Below are 21,237 nucleotides of genomic sequence, written 5' to 3'. Positions count from 1 at the left end.
ACTTTTTGTGACACATACACCTCATCTACACGTTCTTAAGCTGGGCACCCTCAGAAAGCACCATCTCTTTCACTTCAGTAATCATGACTCCTTCTTTTGAGACTTAGATTGTCCATCCTAGCTATGATTTAGGATCCCTGGGGAGGTTGTAAAGTAACTGATGCCCCCGCCCCAAGCCAGGAATAACAACACAATTCCTTGAGGTGGGCCCTGTATGGGTGCTGTTAAAAGGTGTGCAGCCCAGGCTGAGAGCTTCTGTTGTAAGATGTAGAAATTGCAGAGTATTCTTTGTGTCATCCTGGGACTTGTCTCTGAAAATTGAACTTACCTCTTTGGACAAACCAAACCCCCCTCCTGCTGTAGCTGCCTGAAGGCTGGGGTCCTGGCTTGTGCCACTGACTGCCCAGCACCTAGCAGGGCCTGGCACCTAGAAGGTGCTCTAAAGAGCACACTGGATGTCAAGCAGCTCACAGATGCACTGCAGAGCTAGAGCTAGCCCGTGCACTCGAGCTAGAGGTATATCGGGGTGTAAAACAGGCAAGTTCCTTCCCTTGTCCTTTGCCTGGTTTCCTCAACTGTGAAAAAAAGGACAACAGAGTCTGCTTCATCAGGAGATGTGCTTAGCAAGCACTAAGTCACAGTTAAAAAAAAAAAGCCCCAGGTGGCTGTGGCTATCACCCAGCCAGCCGAGTCGGCACTCCAACAACTCAGCATGCTCACAAGAACCACCCACCCTGACACCCCTCCACCAGCACCCACCCAGACCGCTTAGAGACCAGACAGGTTCTGAGCATCCTGCATCCCAGAGAACATCCACAATGCCACCTAGTGTCCATGGCAAGAATGGCCAGGTTTCCAGACGTAACTCCTGAGCTTCAACTTTCTGTTTTGGTAACTGCATCCTGTTTTGGGAATTCACCACAAGGATGACTCCCGCTGAGTCCTCACTCCCTTGAAGAGCCTTCACATTACAGGAGGATTCCCTGCAAGTGCCTTTCAATACACTCTCTGCCGCACTTAAAACAGGATTCAAATAGAATATATTTTACCCTTCACTTTTCACAATTACATCCACCTGGGAAAGAATCCTAACACCTGCTAAAACAGTTTACCTTCTCTTTAAATGCAGGCAGCACCAGGACCTGCCCAGGCTTTGCTTCTTTCCACATTAAAATTGTGTGATGTTAGCAAAGCCTGAGTCACCATATTGGCCAGACCTATGGTTGTCTTAGGATGTCATATCCAGGCACAGCCTGATTTTTGCCTTGTAGCCCTTATGGTGAAATTAAGCTTTTAATGTTAGCTTCAAGGGAGGAGAGCAGGTCTGGTTTTTCCATAGAATTCTTGGAGTCTACAGAGGGAATATACAGTCATTGTTAATTCAATAGCAAAAGATAGTTTTGTTTTTTGTTTTGCAAGGGCAGGCACCGGGAATCGAACTCAGGTCTCCGGCATGGTAGGCAAGAATTCTGCCTGCTGAGCCACCGTGGCCTGCCCGCAAAGATAGTGTTTTTTTTAAAAAAGCTTTAAAAGAAATCTACAGAGCATGGAAATCCCTCCTCTATTCAACTCATTTCCATCTAGCTTTTATAGACCACTGACTCAGATCCCAGCACTGCGTGCACTGGCTGAAATGCCGATTCCTGGGCCTCCTTTCAGAGATTGAGCAGCCAGGCTGGGGTAGAAAATGGTAACAGTTTTATTTATATATACACTTGCTATTTCTTGTTCTTTTTTCATTTGTGTTTTTTGAGTGTATTTTTAACGTTTTATTGTCATAACATACATACAATTGACAATTTCCCATTGTAACCACTTTGTGTGCTTGTTCAGTGATAGGGCTTACATCCACAAGACTGCACTCCCATCACTAACATCCATCGCCAACTTTTTCATCTTCTCAACAGCAACTCTGCATCTGTTAAGCAATTAGTCTCTCTTCCTTCCCACTGTCAACCCCAAACCCCCACAACACACCATCTGTGAAATGTGCTTTGTTCTAGGTATTTCATCAAAGCAAAACCATACAATATTTGCCTTCTGTGTCTGGCTCATTTCACTCAGCATGATATCCTCCAGGCTCATCCATGCTGTAACATGTACCAGAACACCCTTCCTTTTGATGGCTGAATAATCTCCGTTGTGCATATATTTTTTAATGTATGCAATGTGACTATAACATAGTTTATAAATAAATGACATACAAATATCGGATGTACCATGAGAAGGCTTTGTGGACCCCTCTTTAGGTTGTTACTCCCAATTTGCTGATCTGGTCATGATCTGCTGAGAATCCTTTGATAGATCCCCCCTCCTCAGATAAAGCCTGGTCATGGGACACACCAATGGGGGTTTCTTTCTGGCTCAAGTAAGTGTTGGGACTCACAAGATCATCGTGGACCAGAAGTCGCTCAGGGGTTCAGCAGACCCAGGCTGGAGGCTGCCCAGCCACATGCAGAGAAGGCCCCGGTGTCCCCCATGGAGAATGCCAGCTACCCCTAGGGCAGACTCTGCAAGGTGACACAGCTCAGTTGAAAGGACCAGGCAGGTGACAATTGTCTCCTGCAATGGTCCTTAGACAGAGCTGCCAGGGGCCCTTCAAGAATCCCTGTGCTGGGGATCTAAGTATTTAGTATTTATTACAGGCTTTCCCAGACAGATGTGGTTGGTCAAACAGGGGTCATTCTTCCCAATAGCACCTGCCTGGAAACATGCTTATGCCTTTCAGGGAACTGGGGGACATAACAGAGAGGCAGAATCTCCTGTTGGACCCTTGTCCACAAAGTTCCTTGGCATCGGCCTCTGTCCACATCTTGGCCACCTCCTGCATTACATGGTACCCCAATGCTCCATGACAGTTCCTATCCCAAGATGTGACCAGCTCTGCCATGTCTCTGGAACTTTACTCACCTGAAAAGCTCTTACTTATTCTCTGAAAGCCCCCTCCAGGCTCCATTGTCCTCCCACCCAACATTCAGCCTCTGCTCGTCCTGCTCCCACCCCAGGCAGCTACTCTGCTGTGGCCTTTGATAAATTGCCTTGTTCTCCCCTGCCTAGGTGTGTGTGAGATGCAGAGCTCCCCCAAAGCAGGAGTGGTGGCTTTTTGAAAAACACTTATCCTCATTGATTTTTGAATTATGGAAGAAAGACACGTCCATTGTAAAAACTCAAACAGTGCAGACAAATAGAAATAATAAAAATGTTCTAAGTTGCTTGTAACCCCCTCCATCCTTAAAAGGTCTTCTTATTTCCCCAGGCATCAGCTGCCCCCATCCCATTCCAGTAAAGGAATATTTAAAAGTGCTGAAGGAGGCAGTCCTGCTTGGCTCTTCTTGGGGAAGGAGGGATTGGGACAGATTTCTAATCACAGATTGATATGTAAAAATGCACACACATTTCAACCTGGCCACTTCCTTTCTAGGGCTTTATTGTAGAGATGCATTCACTGAAGTGCCTATAACACAACACAGACGAGGCAGACGTATGTGTGCATCTACCTGGGTGCATGTGATCCAGACATGCAGAAAAAACCCTCTCGCCCTCCTGCCCATGCACACAGGGGACCCTTATACACATGGAGTTGCTGCCCTGCAGCCCCGGCCACCTGCCGTGCCCCTGCCCTGCCTGCCCTGTACGTCCACCCAGGGTCAGCTCTTCCTGCCCACACCTAAGCCAGCAGAACTTGTTGCCGTACTTTTACAGATTCATGAAAGCATGCAAACCGATGAATTATGAGGGCTGAAAGGAATAGTTCTGTTGAGTCTACAAAAGCAGCATCGAATGTCTTGCAGGAGAGATCACCAAATCTCATCCCTAAAAGGCACAGCTACTGAATTACGGTTGAGGAAGAGAAACTTCTTCTCAAGCGGGAAAGATCTGGCAGGAATGAGCACTTACATTGCTTTACAAACTTCGTAGTTTTTGTCCTGTTTTATAGAAACTGACCTAGAAATCATGGAAGAGGCACAGGGGGAGGTTTAGGCAAAGAGAGACAGTCGGGGGCAAGGCCTACCCCAGGACCAGAGGGCAAAATGGAGGTGCACTGCTGTCTTTTTTAAATTCATGTTTAAATTGAAATAAGATGTTTAATATGTATATATCATTTCTTTCTATTCCAAACTCTAACCAGACATTTTAACAAAAATATAACTGATTGGCCCAAATCATAGCAGGTAAAGGAATTTCTGCTCTCTCCTATATTCCTTTCTCACTTATAATAGAGAATAATGGGAGGATGTGTGTTTGTGGGCTTGTGCAGGCGTGTGAGTTTATTTTTAAGAAGTAACAAAATGAGATATTTCCCAAGGGCTCTTTGTTCACTCACAGAACACATGGACACACTCACTGTCCAAGACGGCTCAGCTCACCAGTGCTGCCTGACAGCCGTGCAGGCCCACTGCAGGCTGCCCATCACTCATTCCACCACCGGCACCCACTCACTGCCACGTAGAGCATTTCCAACCCCCCATCTTGAGTTATTCTACAGGGAACAACCATGTCATTGGTGCTTCTCGAACAAAGACTGTTTTCTCCCTGGGACACGTGGCAGTGTCTGCAGACATCTTCAGTTGTCACAGCTGGAGACAGAGTTGCTCCTGGCATCTGGTGAGTGGTGGCCAGGACACCACCCAGCACCCCACACCCAGGACAGAGGCCCCTTGATACAAAACCACATCCAGCCACAGATGCCCTCGTGTCGAGGCTGAGAAGCCCTGATGTAAGTAAACCGCCATGCACTGGTACTAGGGGAGTGGGCTCAAGTCCCTGAGACAGTGCTGGAACTGACAGTACCTACACCTTCAAGTTTCACTTCTGAGTGAAGTCTCAGGTCCTTGTGCAAACGCACCCCCTATGCATCATCTCTGACCTCCAGCTCAGTTTCTATAAAATGGAGTGAGAACTTGGACATCTGATAGCCTGTGCCCAAGGGTGCTTTAGAAGGACCGCACCAAGGGGCAGCTCTGGCTTCCCCCATCAAGGCCATCACTGGGGGCTATGAGCACAATCTTGTAGTTGCCTTGGGTTCTGGGCACCAGGGTTCAATTCTGACTCTGTCCCTTTGCCAATGTAAGCATCTCTGCTTCTCCATGACCTTCCATCACCACCAGGAGCGGCCCCAGTGCCACACCAGCCCTGCCAGGGCATGACAGCCCCAGCTCTTTGGACACGCACTGCTCAGCGCTCTGTCTCAGCGCACACAGCTCCCACAGCAGGGCCGCAGCCAACAGGAAGCTGAGCCGGACGTTGTTGCCTGTGGGTGGCCACGTAATGACGATGATGCCAACAGCAATGGACATCTGCCCAGGGCAGCTGGGACAGAGGGCCTCACACTGGAGGCCTTAAAGCACAGACATTTATTCTCTCACAGCCTTGGAGGCTGGAAGTTCAAAATCAAGGCTTTGGCAGGTAGCTGCCACCTCCCTTCAATCTCTGTGTGCTGGTTTGAAAGGATGTATGCCCCCTAGAAAAGCCATGTTTTAATCTAAATCCCATTTCATAAAGGCAGAATAATCCCTATTCAATATTGTATGCTTGAAACTGTAATCAGATCATCTCCCTGGAGAAGTGATTTAGTCAAGAATGGTTGTTAAACTGGATTTGGTGATGAAATGTCTCCACCCACTTGGGTGGGTCTTGATAAGTTTCTGGAGTCTTATAAAAGAGGAAACATTTTGGAGAATGAAAGAGATTTGGAGAGAGCAGAGAATGCTGCAGCACCACGAAGCAGAGAGTCCACCAGCCAGCAACCTTTGGAGATGAAGAAGGAAAATGCCTCCCAGGGAGCTTCACGAAACCAGAAGCCAGGAGAGAAAGCTAGCAGATGACACTGTGTTCGATGACACTTCCCCTCTGGGCCTTCTCTTGATTTTACAGGTGAAACTGATCTTGAAGGCCCGAGTGTTGAGCCCAGTTGCAGGGAGAGCTCTGGGGCAGTGGTGCCCCCCATCCCTCCAGGATCCCAGCTCAGGTAAGGGCTTTCTGGGGAAGCAGACAGCAGCCCCTTCCAGCTGAGAGAGAAGCCCTGACTGCGTTCGCTACGTGCCTTCTCACTTGAGAGAGAAACCCTGGACTTCATCGGCCTTCTTGAACAAAGGTATCTTTCCCTGGATGCCTTTGATTGGACATTTCTATAGACTTGCTTTAATTGGGACATTTTCTCGGCCTTAGAACTGTAAACTAGCAACTCATTCAGTTTCTGGTATATTGCATTCCAGCAGCTAACAAACTAAACACTCTGTCTCCGTCTTCTCATGACCATCCCCTCTGTGTGTCCCTATGTCCCTTCTCTTGTCATCAGGCCAGTCACTGGACTTAGATCCTCCCTAATCCAGTATGATCCTGGCTCAAGACCCTTAACTAATTATACCCACAAAGGCCCCTTTTCCAAGACAGGTCACTTCTGAGATCCAGGTAGACGTGGGTTTGGGGGTAGAGAAGCCTCTCTATCACACTTCTCCCATATGCCTGTGTGCCCCACGCAATGCCGCCCCCACTGCTATGACCTCATTCAGCCTGTGACAGCCCAATGCGGGAGGCCTTGCTGTCACCCTCGTGCAACAGAGGACACTGAGCCTAGAGGAGCAGCTCCTGTCCAAGTGGCCTGGGAAGCTGAGTGACCAGGCGCCATCCCTGCCAGCTGAGGCCAGGGCTCTGGAGGCTTCACCCACCCAGCCTGGCAGAGGCGGCTCCTGGTAGGTACAATCCACAGGCCCACTGGGGTTTTTCTCCAACTCAAGGACTCTGCCAGCTTGTCCTGACGAGCAGGGTGCTGAGCGATTGTTTAATTCCTCCATCCTTGTTCTGTGAGAAGTGGGCAAGCCAGACTGCACTCAGTTATGCAAATGCATGGGAACTGCTCTTCCAGGGGTGAGCAGATGGACCTGCACGGGCTGCAGGGACACCAACATTCATACTCAAGCAATGAGTCAACCCTATTTGTTCACAGGCACATATGGCACACACCAGCCACGGCGTGACAACAAAACCGGGAGCTGAGATTCATTCTGCTCCTGAGGGATTGTATTTCTATCACTGGCACTAAGAGATTCCTGACTTTGCTGCATTGACCCATTCCTCACAAAATGACGATAACAATTTCCACACTCACTGACCTTGAGTTGGGGCCACACATAAGTAAACTGTCCCCTTTACTCCTCATAACCATCCTAGTATCACCCCAATTCTCAGATGGGGTAACTGAGGCACAGAGAGGTTCATGAGCTCGCCCAAGGTCACAGAGCTTGGGAAGGGCTGCGTCAAGCCTGGTGGGGTAACTGCAACCCTTCCAGAAGGTCACTATGCAAAGAGCTAGAGACAGAGCCCCGAATGGATGCATGGTCAGCTCCAACCAAGGAAGCCCCAAAATGCCTGAAGTCGGGATCCTGTCCGCCCACCAAAGGTCCCCTAGGCTAGGATCTCGGATGGCACAGTGCTGCAGGCTGTGGGCATGAACACGGGGGCCAGGGGTGGTCTGGATGCAAGGCCAACAGGAACCGATGGAGCATTGGGGAAGTCTGCTCTCTCCTGCAGTCGCGCCTCTTCCCCTCCTTGCTCCCTCCCTCATTTACCAGCCTCCTGCACACCTAGTGTGTGTCCTCCACAGAGCCAGGCACTAGGACACGGATGTGGTCACTTCTCCTGGGTCCAGAATAGGAGAAAAGATGATAAACAGAACTGCTTTTACTTGATGCTTTTAAAGCTTAAATCTTACAGAAGCAATCACACTAAAACCATTCACTATGAAGTCTGCCTCCAAAGGATGGAGAGGGCTCCCAATGCCCTGCTCTGCCAGGACAGACTGCATGCCCTGAAGGTGCCCAGCGAGCATGTGGGCACACATGGCACAGCATAAGCGCTGGCCTCCAGCAGAGCACATAGACACGGCTGCTGCATAAGCCACCCTGTGTGCGGATCGCAGCATCGTGTGTGGCACGCGCGGACACTGGCCAACAAAGGCTGAGATGCACACGTTTACAGCAACATTGCAACCAGGCAGGGTGGTCCCACAGCATACCACAGCCTCCTAGAGAAGATGACATCACACTTCTCCCATATGCCTGTGTGCCCCACACAATGCTGCCCCCACTGCTGTGAGCTCATTCAGCCTGTGACAGCCCGATGCGGGAGCCTTGCTGTCACCGTCGTGCCACAGAGGACACAGAGCCTAGAGGCAGCAGCCTGTCTCTACAAGACCCAGCAGCCTGTCTCTACAAGACCTCCACCATTTCTGGAAATTAAATTCTCATTTAAGAGAATTTAAGTTAGAGGCATGATGCTCATAACTAATAAGAATTCAGGTTGACAAAATATTTGGTAACAAAACTTTCCTTTCAGTGTTCACGTGGGATGGGATGGTTCCCACGAGTTCTCCATTGGGGTGAATGGCTTATAATAAAATTGCGGTTGTTATGGTTAAAAATTGATTAATCTACTGCTGGCATTGCTCTCTTTCGGCACCAGAGAGATCTAAAAATAACATGGCTGCTGTGACAAGCAGGGGGCAGGGTTTGCACTTGAGCTTTGTACAGAGAAGCAAATAAAACCTAAGCCCCAGAGTCTTCACCAGGCAGAGCCAAACACTTTTATGGGCCTCTCCTACTATGAAGGATTTTCCCCAAGAAAGCAACATTTTATTGATAAACTTTTTCTATAACCAAGATTGAATTCCCTCATTCCCCAAGCATTTTTATCTTGGGCAGAGATTCCTAACCTTTGGGGGAGTTATGGACCCTTTCAGAAAGGTGATAAAAATAAAGACTCTCCTCTCTGCATTCAATTTCTGGGGTTCAGGGGCCCCAGATTATAGACTCTGGGTCTAGAAACTGAGGAGGTTTGAATTCCCAGCTGGCAGAAAGCCGGAGCCCTGAGGCACCTGGTGGGGGGCTCAGCATACAGGGGCTGTGCCTTCCTTGGCCTGAATGTGGGGCCTTGGCCTTGGGCCCTGCTAGGGGCTGGAGCAAGTCCTCCGAAAAATACACGCTCAAGTCCTACTCCCGGTACTTGTGAAGGTGCCCTGATTTGGAAATAGGGTCTTTGCACTGGTGGTTAGTTAAGATGAGGTCAGATTGGGGTGGGGTGGCGCTAATCCAGTGGCTGGTGCCCGAGGAGAAGGCAAAGCAAAGGCAGAGAAAGACATGAAGGCGAAGGTAGGGATGAGAGCAAGGCAGCCACGAGCCCAGGAGAGCCTGGGGCCCCCAGAGGCCGGATGGGGCCAGGAAGATTGTCCCCTAGAGCCAATGGAGGGTGTGTGGCCCTGCCAATGCCTTGATTTAGAACTTCGTGTCCCCGAGACCACAAGGGAGCATCTTGTCTTAGGTCTCCCAGCTCGCAGTGCATGGCTGAGCATGCTAAGAAGCAGCTAGGGGACAGCTGGCCAGCCTCTGTGTCTCCGAGCCCCAGGGACCTCCCAGGTAGGGCCAAGCAACTGGTGTGGTCTGGAGGAGTCTTGTAAATATAAGAACCCATTGGCATGCCCGCGGCCCTCTGTGCTGCCTCTGAGACGTGGCCAGCATGAAGCGTTCTTTTGCTCTCTCCCCACCTTACCTCATTCAGCTCCTCTCTGAGTTTTTCACACTATTACCCAAACAGTAGACATTCATGCGCTACCTGTACCACGTCTTGTCACATCTGTAGACCACACGTGCCTTTGACATCTAAGTTAACTTTTTGGTTTAAGCTCATCCTGAGCAGTAAAACTCACAAGGCCACTTATTGTGCCAGTTTTACAGTCTTTTTCCTAATACACAGGAGCAGGGTTACACAACTATTAAAATGAGCCACATTCATCCGGCTGTCTTGAAACCTCGAGGCCCTGGCAGATTTGGGAGACACGGCCCTGCCACGCAAGCCTCCTGTCCCCTCTCCCCCGGTGGGTGGGCCCCGGGCCCCTCCGGCTGCGCTTCCCTGCCCCCAACAGGAAGTCTGCGCCCGCCGGCCCTGGGGCTCCGTGTTCCCGGATCCACCCTCCCCTCACGGGAGATGATGGAGTCGTTCAGGGCCTCCTCATCCTGATACAAAAGCAGGTCATCCGCGAGCTCGGGATCCATCATCAAATTCTTGTTCTCCTCGGATTCCTTTGCGGCCGTCCGCTTGTTCTCCGCAGCCCGGTCACAGCCCCACGCCTCCTCCCACTCCCTGCTCTGCTCCACGCTGGATGTTCTCGACAGACGGACGTCTGCTCGCTTCTTCGGAGACCCTTTATTTTCCCTTCCTTGAAAGCTAAATTAGAAAGATATTTTGGGTTATCCATTGCCAACTTCATTCTCAACCCAGCAGGACCTCCTGAGGGGCTGATGGTGAAAACGGTAAAAGCAGAAGTCCCCCCTCTTCGCCCCGAGCCCACCAGGCAGGACGCGCTCGCCGGGACCACCAGGCTCTGCTGCCACCAGGGAGCGTGGTACGTGGCACGCGAGCCTCCCCATGTCATTTCAGGTCGATGCTGGGTGAAGCACCGTCTTTGCGGCTCTAATGCTTCCACCAGCTCATGTGTATGCTTCCAAGGTCTGCTCTGCCCCCAATAATTCACATCTCCTTCCCAGTCCACGAGCCTCAAAGGACCAAGAATAAAAAGCAAATGTGGGAAACTGGCTCATGGGTCCTCCTGCCTGGTAGAAACCACAAAGCCCGCAGGGTCCCAGGTCGGGGCCACAGGCCCTCTCATTCAGTGAGCCCTCCTGGGGTGTGCTGGCCCCTGCCCGGACCCTCAGGGGCCCATGCGGGGCTTTGGGGCATGGTTCCCACAGGGCGTCTCCCCCACCATCCCCTCTCAGAATGTGGGAACCGGGACCAGCTTTGTGACTTGCGGGGCCCAGCGCATGGTGGCAATGTGGGGTATCCGGGTTACGAGTCGTTAGGAGTTTCAGGTGACAGCATGGTAAGGAACCAGAGTGGGGACCCGAGACCCCCACGTGCAGGGCCAGCCCCAGTGGGTACTGCAAGACCCCGGCCCCTGCAAGTGGGAGCCCTCACCTGTCCTGGCGGTGCTTCGTGGCCAGTACCCTATGCAGCTCTTCAATGACCTGGCTGGGGGGCAGCGGCCTGTGGATGGAGGTGAGGTACGAAGACCCCGTGGGGGTGGACAGCTGTCCTTGAAGGGGAGGGTCTGCACTCTTCCCACTGGGGCCTTGGAAGAAAACCACCTGGCCTGGGGCTGCAGAGCAAGCAACAAGAGAGTCATCCTTCAGGAACATGGAGGGGGTCTTGTTGGAAGTTGGAAGCAGATGAGCAGGTCAGACCACCCAGTGGCCAGGGCATCCCCAGACAGAGACCCAGTTCCAAGACCTTGGACCAGACCCTCCTTCCCCCAAAGAAGAGATGAGTGTGGGTCTCTGTCCAGCTCTGCTGTTTGAGGGGGGCACCCCAAAGTGGGTGGAGACCAATGTCTCCCTGCAGGGCTCAGACTCAGACAAACCTCCTTCCTGTCTCTCTGCTACCAACTCGGTTTCCCACAGCCTCACTTCTTCTGGCAGACCCCGGAAGGGGAGCACTGTGGTGACAATTCAGCCTGGACAGCATGGCAGTCACTTTCGGCTCTTCCCACATCACCCCCTCGCCGTTGCCTCAGGCCCCTCCCTGTACCTCAGCTAGTGGGATCTTTCTGGAAGGTGACACCACTCACATCTCTTCCACTTCCTGGAGACACTATCCAGGCCAACAGCCCGGCCCCCAGGGCCCCGAGGTCACACCAGCACAGCCCTCAGTGTCCTCGCTGCCACTGCCCCGTCATACTCTCTTTGCTCCAACACAGGAGTATCTTCTAGGCCTCGAAGGCATCAGTGCTCTCTGCCTGCTCTGAGCCTTTGCACAGGCTGTTCCCCCTGCTGAGGCTGCTTTTCCCCTCCTCAGCAGGCTCACTGCCCCAAACTCAGGGGAGTCTTCTGTGTGTCCCCCCATCCCCACCCCCCCAGCCCCACTAAGCCCATCCCATGGGACCCGGCTGTCCTGTACTCTGCTCTTCTCAGGTGGAATGAGTTACTCCACCAGGGTTTGTCTTTTGCAGTAGGCTCTGAGACTCCTGGGGCCAGGGCATTGCCCATTCCCCTTATTGCTGCATCCCCAGACCATGCGGGCATGGAATACATGTGCAACTAACAGGAAATAGATTTATTTTTCCTTATTGACAGGAAATAGATTTGAAGATGGTTCCAAATGGACTGGTTCTGACCTAAAGGGTGAGGACCCCCCTTCCTTCAGCCAAAGGCACACTTGGGGGCAGCGCGGCCCAACTGGCAGGGCCCAGTGTTAATGACCAGAGCCCAGTGTTATAACCAGTGTTAATAGCCAGGTCCTCAAGGGACCCCAGCAAGCAGGCCCAGTGGAGGCCTCATGCCCCGACAGGGAGAAGGGAGTGAATTCACCCCCACGCCCTGAACACCAGAAACAAGTGAAAAAACGCCCCAGATACAGCCCTAGAATGTCAATGGTGCTGATAAAAATCATAACCCAGAAGCAAAGGGGAAGCAGAAGTCTTGTTGAGGATTCAGTGGTTTTGCTTTCTGCACGAGCACCTGCTTTTGCCAGACGCGGCCAGGTAAGAGCCCTGGCTGGGTGGAGCCAGGCAGAGGCCAGGCCCAGGCAAGGCAATGGGGCACAGTGGGCTGAGCGCACCTTGGTGGGGGCGGGGAGGGGGTCAGAAGAGACTTCTCTGTGGAGTGAACCTTTGAGCTGAGGCCTGAGGGATGAGAAGGCATCAGACCTGCAAAATGCGACCCATTTCAGGGTGGGGCGGGGGCTCCTCCTGAGTTAGGTCTCAGAGGCCACCTTCAGCTTCCCTCCACTCCACCTGCCTGGTCTCCATTGGCCTCTGCCCCCTCCAAGGCCCCAACTGCTCATGAAAGCCAAGCTCACCCTGAGCACCTTGGGCAATGGGAAGCATTGCCCCTCTCTCTGTCTCTAACTATCATTGCCTGTAGCCCCTGCTGGATCCTACAAGGAAAGTACCACCAGCCCCAATTTGCAGACAGGGAAACTGAGGCAAAATGGAGCACCTGTGCTCACCTCACTGCATACCTGGCTAATCCTCATTCAACCTCCTGCCACTTCACAGATAGGGAATTGCAGCCAATCAAGGCCGAGTACCTCCCAGGGTCCGGACTGGGACTGGGATCCCAGCAGCAGGACCCCAGCCACCCTGCTCCAAACTGGCAGGCCCCTGCCTCCCACTGGTGCACAGGGAACCCCAGTGGGCAGCGGCAGCAGGACCCCCACCTGGCAGAACAGATGGCAGCCTGGATGGACCGGGGCAGGGGATGCTTTGTGGTGACCCAGAAGGGGTGGGGGTTGCGCTGACAGAGGCAAGTGGGCCCATCCCAATGGGCTGCTGTGAGCCCTCCCCCTAAGTGTTCCCCAGAGGGAAAATGAGCTGGGGGCTGCCAGATAGGAAGACTTTTCAAGAAAAGCCAGGCATTTGGATTCTAGGTAGTTTTCCTATGTCATTATATACATTAACATCTAATACTTACACATTAAAATGTTTAAAGCCCTGGCAACAATTAAAAAACAAAATAAGCGGTGGGAAGTGGTGGTGGGGTGGTTAATTCAGCTGCGGTGATTCTCCCGCCTTTGGGACGGGGGTCTTCATTTTGCCTCCACCCACCTGCCTGGCTCGGGCACCTGCCTCCCCTCGCACCTGCAAGTTAAACCCAGGTAAGGGAACTTCCCCTCCTCTACTGCCACCTAGTGTTCAAGCTCCGAAACAAACATTTTCAAGAAAGAAAAGGAAAAAGAGGGTAAGAGCCGAGAACATTTAGCCAAGTTAAGACAAAGTCGCTAAAACATAGTCTCAGCTGTAAGAAATCCAAGGACTGTCCAGGTCTCATGCTTTGCTACAAGCAGCAAGTATCACTGGGGGGTGGTCAAGGGATTAAATCAAAACTGCTGAGCTCAGCTGTGTTGTCGCCTTCCATGCTTGTCACCTCCAAAAACCCAGCCTATGAGGCTTTATTTTCTTAAAAACCCCCTCTTGGTAAGAGCCTGCTTTCTCCAAGGTCATTGGTGTTTCCCATTCACAGAAGGGAGGGGCCAAGAAGCACCCAAGCAGGAAAAGCAAATATTTCTATACCCTGGGATTATTTGGCCCATGTGGTCAAGCAAAGGCATGGATGCTTTGGGGGGCCTCTGCCCTGCTCCCGCCCCATCCCCAATCACCAGCCCTAGGAGCCTGGGGTTCATTCCTAGCTCTGCCTCTATGGATGGAGCTAGCAAGGGCATCTGAGAAATAGAGACTGGCAGAGATGGAGAGAAAGATTGAGTGTGAAAGAGAAACAGAGAGGCAGATAGAAGCAGGAATAGAAGGGCTCACAAATAGGTACATACGTACACACTCAGGTGGCAGAGATGTACAAAATGGGGTAAGTGCCCAGCCTGGGGCTGCTGCGCCTCTACATCGGGTTCAGGATATAGTCCAGCAAAGCGCCCACCCCATGTGCTCAGCAGAGCCCGCAAATCTGCTCCAAGCAACCAAAGCTCCTGCTAAGAAGGGCCCTCTGCCTTGGGGGCTGACCCCGACCTGCCCCCAGAGCCCCAGGCACAGAGGCAAAGGGTGGGGAGGGGCCCCTGGTGGGTGCCCAGCCAGGACTGGCCAAAGGTGTGGGTGAATGGAGGAGTGGACAGACAGAAGGACACACACATGCAGACCTACCTGTGACGTTTTTCATGATTTTGGAAGTTGTCTTGGGTGGCGGGGTGGGCAGCAGTGGGGGGCTGGGGAGCTGGTCCATGGATCTCTCCAGGGGTCTGTGAGGACTGTCTGAGGACTCAGACCCAGCTAAGGCTTGAGCAGGCTCATCCAAGGGGAGCAGGACGCTGCTGTCAGCTGCTGCTTCCCCGTTGGGCACGGGTGGCATCTTGGCTGGTCCAAAGGCAAAACAGAGTTTGTGAAACAGGGTTTGTTTTTAGACTGAGGCAGAAGAGAGTGTGGAGCAAGGGGCCTTTGTGGGAGTAGGGGAGGCATTTTTTTTGGAGTTACTTCAGATAGACTTTTAGCTTCCTGTAAATTCAGCTATAAGAAGTAAAGTTCTTCTCTCACGAAAAAAAAAATCAGCTATAAATACACCCATCAGAAACAGGGGGGATGAAAGAAAGAAGAGGGAGAGGAGGAAAAAGAGGAGGCAGGGAGGGACAGGGTAAGGAGGAGAAGGAGGGCGGGGACAGCGGGAAAGAATTTCAAGAGCATGGACCATTTTGACCACTCCCTCACTGGGTAGTTGGGTACCAATGTGTCACCTGGAGACAGTGACCACAACCACAGGTTCTAGATGCAGACGTACCTGGGCTTAGGGCAGCCTCCATCACCAACCAATCCCGTGACAAGCCACCAAATCTCCCACCAAACCTCTCTGTGCCTCCATTTGCTCATTTACGGCACTGGACGCATTACCGCGTGTTGGCTCCGTGCCATTAGAACCCACGCGCTCAGCCTTTCCTTCCTGCCTCTTTGCAAGGCCAAAAGAGAGGCCAAGGTCAAAAGAGAGGCCTCAGCTGCTCTGCCAACCTCAGTGTTAACTCCAGGACTGTCACCAAGAACATGGCCTCTGAGGCCAAATCCAGCAACCAGAACTTCACCGTTTTCCTCCCTAAAGTTCAAAGTGACCATCCCTGGGTGCGAAGGCCGTGATTTTCTTGCCACTCCTGGCCAGCAGGACCCCTGCCACACTTCCTCATGGCAGAATCTGCTGCTTGGCTTCACCTCTCCTGGGCTGGGCCATGGCAGGTGGGCAGCCAGTGTACTGGACTTTCAGTCATACCCACCTCCAGCAAATGCTCTTGTCAGCACAGAGGCAGCTTGCAGGGTGACTGAGCTGCCAGGAGGTCCCTCTACCCTTCGCCCTACCCCACTGTCTTGGGGTCTTGCTCCTTTGGAGAGCACCTTCCTGCTCAGAGGTCCCCAGTGAAAATGAAGTCCTAGGACACCTGTAAGCACCTCCCTTTATGGTTGTGCCAGAGGTGGGAAGAGACTGGGAAAAATACTCCAGCAAATGCTTTAACTCAGCCCCACAGCAAATGTGACAGGTCTCGAAGCATGGAGAGCAAGGTCAGCCTTCCAGGGGACCACTGCCTGAGCCCTGCCCAGGGACCCCAGCAGCTGCGCCCCACTCCCAACCCAGGCCAATGGCCATCCTAGGAGCCGCTGGGCCTGGCCCAGTGTCCAGCCAATACCTGTGTCATCCGAATGGGGGTCTGAAGAGAGCTGCTGCTCCAAGGAGGCCTGGTCTGCCCCAGGGACCACGGGGCTCCCTGGCAGGGGATCTCCTGAGGTCGGCGACTCCTGAGTGGGGGTGGACGGCTCACTCTGCATAGCTCAGGGGCCTCTGCCAGGGTTGCATACTTTGCTTTCAGAATCTGCAAGGAAATCCAGGCATCAGGCAGTCCTGCTCTCCCTTCCTCGGAGTTTCCTTCTCACACAGCGCCTTCCTGGGACATACCCCATTGCAGACCCCTATACTACCCGACCCCCCAAGATAAGTGCCAAGTACCATGACTCACCACAGCACTGCGCCCAAACCCTGCCTGTGTAATATCATACCCCAATGCCTTATGGAAGGTCAAACAAAGCCCCCAGCCTCCCACCCCATACTGACCCCCTCTGCCATGTCCCTTTTTGGCACCCACCTACTCTAATGCTAGCCTGGGGGCTTGTTTTCCCCAGTGGAAAATCAGTAGGTATGATGCAAGCAGAGTCTCAAACAGCATTTGTACATTTCAACTTGTTCCTACCATGTGCATCTACCATCTCCAGGGAACATGACCTGGCCAGCCTGCTGTCAGACATGTGGAGCAGGGCCAAATGGCCAAGCCAGACCAGAGCAAGAGACTGCTGCCCAATCCTGAGGTTCTGAGGTTGTTTGTTACACAGCATTACTCTGGCTGCAGGTGGTTGAAATAGCTCTTGGCCTGACTTGACGAGAACGGTCATGGGTGAATTCTCGGGGCAGCCCTAGGGGGGCCGTGGCCCCTCGTTGTGGCCCCCGCAGCCTCCCAGAACCCTGGGTCACAGTCACCCACTCAGCCCCGGGTGCCCCATGACAAAGGGCCAAGCCCAGGCCAGGCGTAAGCTCAGGCGGGCAGCAGCCACCGGGAGGCACCCTGGCTGCAGGAGCGGGAAGCGGCGGGGGGGGGTGAGGAACAGGGGGGCCTCACCGGCCTGGGACAAGGCGGCTGCCCACCCCCTGCACCCCCCAGGAAAGGAGGAGCCTGGTCTCCCCTGGAGCACCATTCTCATCCCCCTCCCTTCTGGGCAGCCCCGAATCTCCCCAGAGCTGGGCCCGCGGCCCGCTGCTTTGCCCCTCGGTGAGAAAAACCATCTCCTAAGCAAGCGGCTGCTGGAAGAAGTACCATGGGGAAGAGTCCACCCCAAGAGCCCTGCAGCTCCACCCCGTCTTTGGGCCGTTATTCTACCTTCATCTGACAAAAAAAATTTTTTCTCAGAAATTCAGAGTTTAAGAAAGGCTAAACTGCACTTCTCCTACTAGGTTTATTTGGCAATTCAGTTTATTTGTGCCAAAAATCAAACCTATATCTTTATTTACCCTTTACTAATCAAAATAATACTTTTTAGAATAGATGATAAACATGCATTAGAACTGCCTCGATTTTCCCAGGCCCTTTCCTAAGATCCAAAGCACCTGCGTACAAGATATTTGTGATGCAAGCATCTCGGGCATTATTGTGGTGTCCCGGTGAGAATGGCGCAGTCTCCGAACCCAGCAACGACAAGCCCGAGTGCCCAAAGTAGGCATTAAACATCAGCACGCTCAGGGCTTGTCAAGCTCCCTTCACATGGCATGTTTTATTATTAGTATTAAGGAATTTCCCATTTAGGTTTGCCCTGAAAATAGCATCTTAAAAATAGTTGGATTTTGGAATCTAGAGGAGAAAATGATGACCAAAAGCTTTGTGAGTGCAAGCCCAGGTGGGGTCACATTTTATAACGTCTGACCCCACGAATATAAAGTTCCCTTCATGAGCTCCCTTCCAAGTTCCTGATGCTTTGGGCCATATTAAGGAATTCAGGGTAGCTGCACACCCTCAGGGAGCTGGGGCCTTCAGCAGGAAGTCGGGGAGCTGGGCCCAGCTCCAAAGAGACTTCTAAGCGGCCGGGAGGTTTCCTAACCAGGAGTTTGAATCTCACTGAACCAGAAATCACGAAGGGGTCACGCATGATTGAAATCTGTGCTGCTGGTATGGATCACGGAGACACGGAGGCTTTAGAGAATGAGAGGATTTTGTCAAATTAACTGAACTAGTGATAACCACCAGCGCTCCCCGAAAAGGCAACTAGGGGCAGGGATGCAGACATGGTGTGATTAAGGAGACATCCCCAGGGCACTCACCACCCCGACCCCCTCACCTCTTGCCCCATGGGTTCCTCGGGCTTTGCTGTCATCAGGAAAGAACTGAGACGTGGAACTCAGTACCCAGCAAATCCCAAGGGTTTAATGCATGTTAGCGGTGGCAGGAGAAGGAATGATGACAGTTTGCACAAATCGAGGTTTAAAATGTGAATATGAAAAAAAAATGATGAAACAAAACCATTACCCTGATTTGGAGGAAGCTCACCCAATCCCAGCTTCCCCACACCCAGCTCTGCCTGCTGGGAAGACGTTTTCCAGGAAAGATGATCCTATCAGCTCAGGCCCTCTACCCCAACCCCAGGCACACTGAGCCCACTGGTGGCTGCTCAGACCCCATCCTGGGCACTGAGCTCATGGGTCCCTGATCCTGGGTAATTCCTCCAGCCATGGAGGCTTTGTTGGGGGGTCGCTGTACCCCTGCCTCTAGACCACCCGAGCCCCATGATTTCCGTCCTGCCCCTTGCCAGGGCAGATTGCCCATGGCTGCCACACCCAGCCGCTGCCAGAAGGACCCGCGCAAGCTGGCAGGTGACCCGGGCTTAGGGAACCTGGGACCCTGGGTGGGGTGGGCTGCTGGGCTATCACCCCAGGCTTCCTTACTAAGCTATCTGTTAAGAACTGTGTACAAAACATGGCCCAAGGAAAGCACATTGAGCAGATTTTTAAAAGCAATCATTTCTATGATTTATTTGAAAAGCAACACCGTGTAGAACCCCCTTCTCTAGGGATCCCCCCACTGCCCATTCCTGCCCCCCACCAACTGCTCCTAATTTAGCAGCCAAGGAAGGTGTCCTCTCTCTCTGTCCTCAGCAAACTTGTCTGCAGTTTCTACTCTCCTGTGCTGACTACCTCCCGACATGCCTCCTACATCATCCACAGCCCAGGATCCTTCCCACTGGATATTCTGCAGACAAGTCACAGGTTAACAGCTTCCCAGGGTTTCACTAGATGGGTAAGAAGGGAGGAGGCCAGGGGACGCCCTGACCTCACACGTGCAAACCGTGTCAGTTCCCTTCGAGAAATAGCCCTTCCTGCCTCCGCATCCCAGGGCGACACACTCAGGCAGCTCAGCCCCACGCCTCCCCGAGCCTCCTCCCATCATGGTCTGGGGCTCAGGCTGCTCTAAAACCATTTCTCTTTCTCACTCTTTGACTACAGTAGAACCCCAACTTCCAAATACATAAGCAAGTGGCCACCTGGCCCCTGGCTCTGGAAGATAGAGTCCGAGAGGCCACTTCTAAGACGGGGCAATCGAGGGCTGCCCCACTGGGGGTGGCAGTGCCTGGCAGGCATTTTTCTATTCAAACATACCCCCAGGAGCCTATACCTGCCAGCACTGAGCCAGGTGTTGTGGGTCCACCAGGGGATGGAACCAACCCCGCTCCCACCTTGCAGACAGTCGAATGGGGTGGCAGAGGGGTGGGTCTGGCAACCAGCTGGCCTGTGGTGATGCGGGTGCTCAGCTGAGTTTTTAAAAATAAGGCTTCACTGCTCCCTGCTCAGAGCCAGCAGCATGCTGGCCGCTGGGGACATGGGCATGAGGAAGCCTGGCAGCGCCACTGCTCTGAGGCCTTCCGGAGGACAGATGACACATGGGGAGCATGGACAACTCCAAACCAGGGGCACTAAGGGAAAAGCTCTGGGGGAAACCCAAGCCTGGAGCGCCAGGTTTATGCTGAGTGGAAGGATGAATAGCAGAAAGCCAAGGCCTGAAGAGAGGAGACATTCTTAGGCAATGGAAGCCTAATTTCCATTCTGTGGCCCCAGTTTCCCAACAATTTCCAGGCACTGACATTGTGGGTGAAATGGACAGCTCGAACCATGACTTTTGGAAGTCTCCAGAAGGGAGTGCCGGCTGGCCTCAACCAAGGACAAGAAAGAGCACTGGGGTGAAGGTCTGAAGAGCTCAGTGCACCCCAACATGGGGCAGCTCTCGGGGGCTGGTTGGGACGTGGGTCTTGGGGTCAGCTCAGTAACCCGAAGATGTGTTAGGCTTTATCATCCCCACCCCCCAAGGAGGCCGTCAGATCCCCCAGGGTCATGCAGCTAAGGAGTAGCTGTGCTTGGCTGAGTCACTGCAACCCACTGCCCCCCTCTGCCCCCTCAACCCTCTCTGCACCCCACTGCCCAGCCACTCCCACTGGGGCAGGTGTAGACTAAAATGCCACCTCCTAAACCCCAGTCTTCCCAGAACCTTCTTCATAGTGTGACTCAACCCATGCTACCCCCAAACTTCTGTGACTTCCTAGCTTTCTTTGAATTGTCTCTATTTTTGTTTCATCTCATTCAAACCAAAGATGTCTACAACATCAGGGGTTTAATATGCTGAAATAAGTAATATTCCACAATTTAGGGGGGAAACAATTGCAGAATAAACAGATGAAATGCAGTGTTGCTCCCCAAATTTCCAAACTCTTGAACAAGAGGGGCCTGAAAGTGGTGACCCCTTGGTCAGTAACCTTGAGGTCCTCAGTACCCCACCAGGATCCCCAGGGCATCTTCCCAGGCCGACAGGCCCCTGGCCCATAGCACCCTCCAATTCCACAGCTGGGGGAGCTGTGCCTAGGCACTGTAGGGGCTCACCCCAAATCACAGGTCACTCACTCCAGCCTCCTCAATCTTGTACAGATCCACAAATGTGTGCACCTTTACTTTAGAGCTTTGCATGGGCTGTTCCCACTGCTGCAATGCTTATCCCTGCATTTCCCAAGGCAACCTCCCTTGTACCATTTATGTCTCAGCTCAATGTCATCCCTTGGGTCTTCTTGGACCATCCATCCCAAAGCAATCCCACCCTCTTCCACCTCCTCCCCTTACTGCTCAGCTCCTCTACCCCCAGATCTAATCATCACATGCATTTGTTCACCCATTCACTGGTCTACCTGGA

At 52.7% G+C, this 21,237-nt stretch overlaps 1 protein-coding gene across 1 annotated transcript in view; it reads right to left on the bottom strand.

The window, feature by feature from the left end:
- LOC143647771 (phosphatase and actin regulator 3-like) overlaps positions 1–16,335 on the bottom strand; it is a 49,623-nt gene extending 33,288 nt beyond the window's left edge. The window contains exons 1-4 of the mRNA XM_077117522.1: positions 16,156–16,335; positions 14,639–14,848; positions 10,969–11,149; positions 9,974–10,218 (exon numbers count right to left, since the gene is read on the bottom strand). Of these exons, the coding sequence (XP_076973637.1) occupies positions 9,974–10,218; positions 10,969–11,149; positions 14,639–14,848; positions 16,156–16,294 (775 nt within the window). The 5' untranslated portion in view covers positions 16,295–16,335. The remainder of the gene's footprint in view (positions 1–9,973; positions 10,219–10,968; positions 11,150–14,638; positions 14,849–16,155) is intronic.
- Between the last annotated feature and the right edge of the window lie 4,902 nt (positions 16,336–21,237).

The sequence above is a fragment of the Tamandua tetradactyla genome, chromosome 10, assembly GCF_023851605.1.
Source record: "Tamandua tetradactyla isolate mTamTet1 chromosome 10, mTamTet1.pri, whole genome shotgun sequence".
NCBI classification, from domain to species: Eukaryota; Metazoa; Chordata; class Mammalia; order Pilosa; family Myrmecophagidae; genus Tamandua; species Tamandua tetradactyla.
The sequence above is the reverse complement of the archived record's forward strand: the minus strand, read 5'-3'. Positions and strand labels throughout refer to the sequence as shown.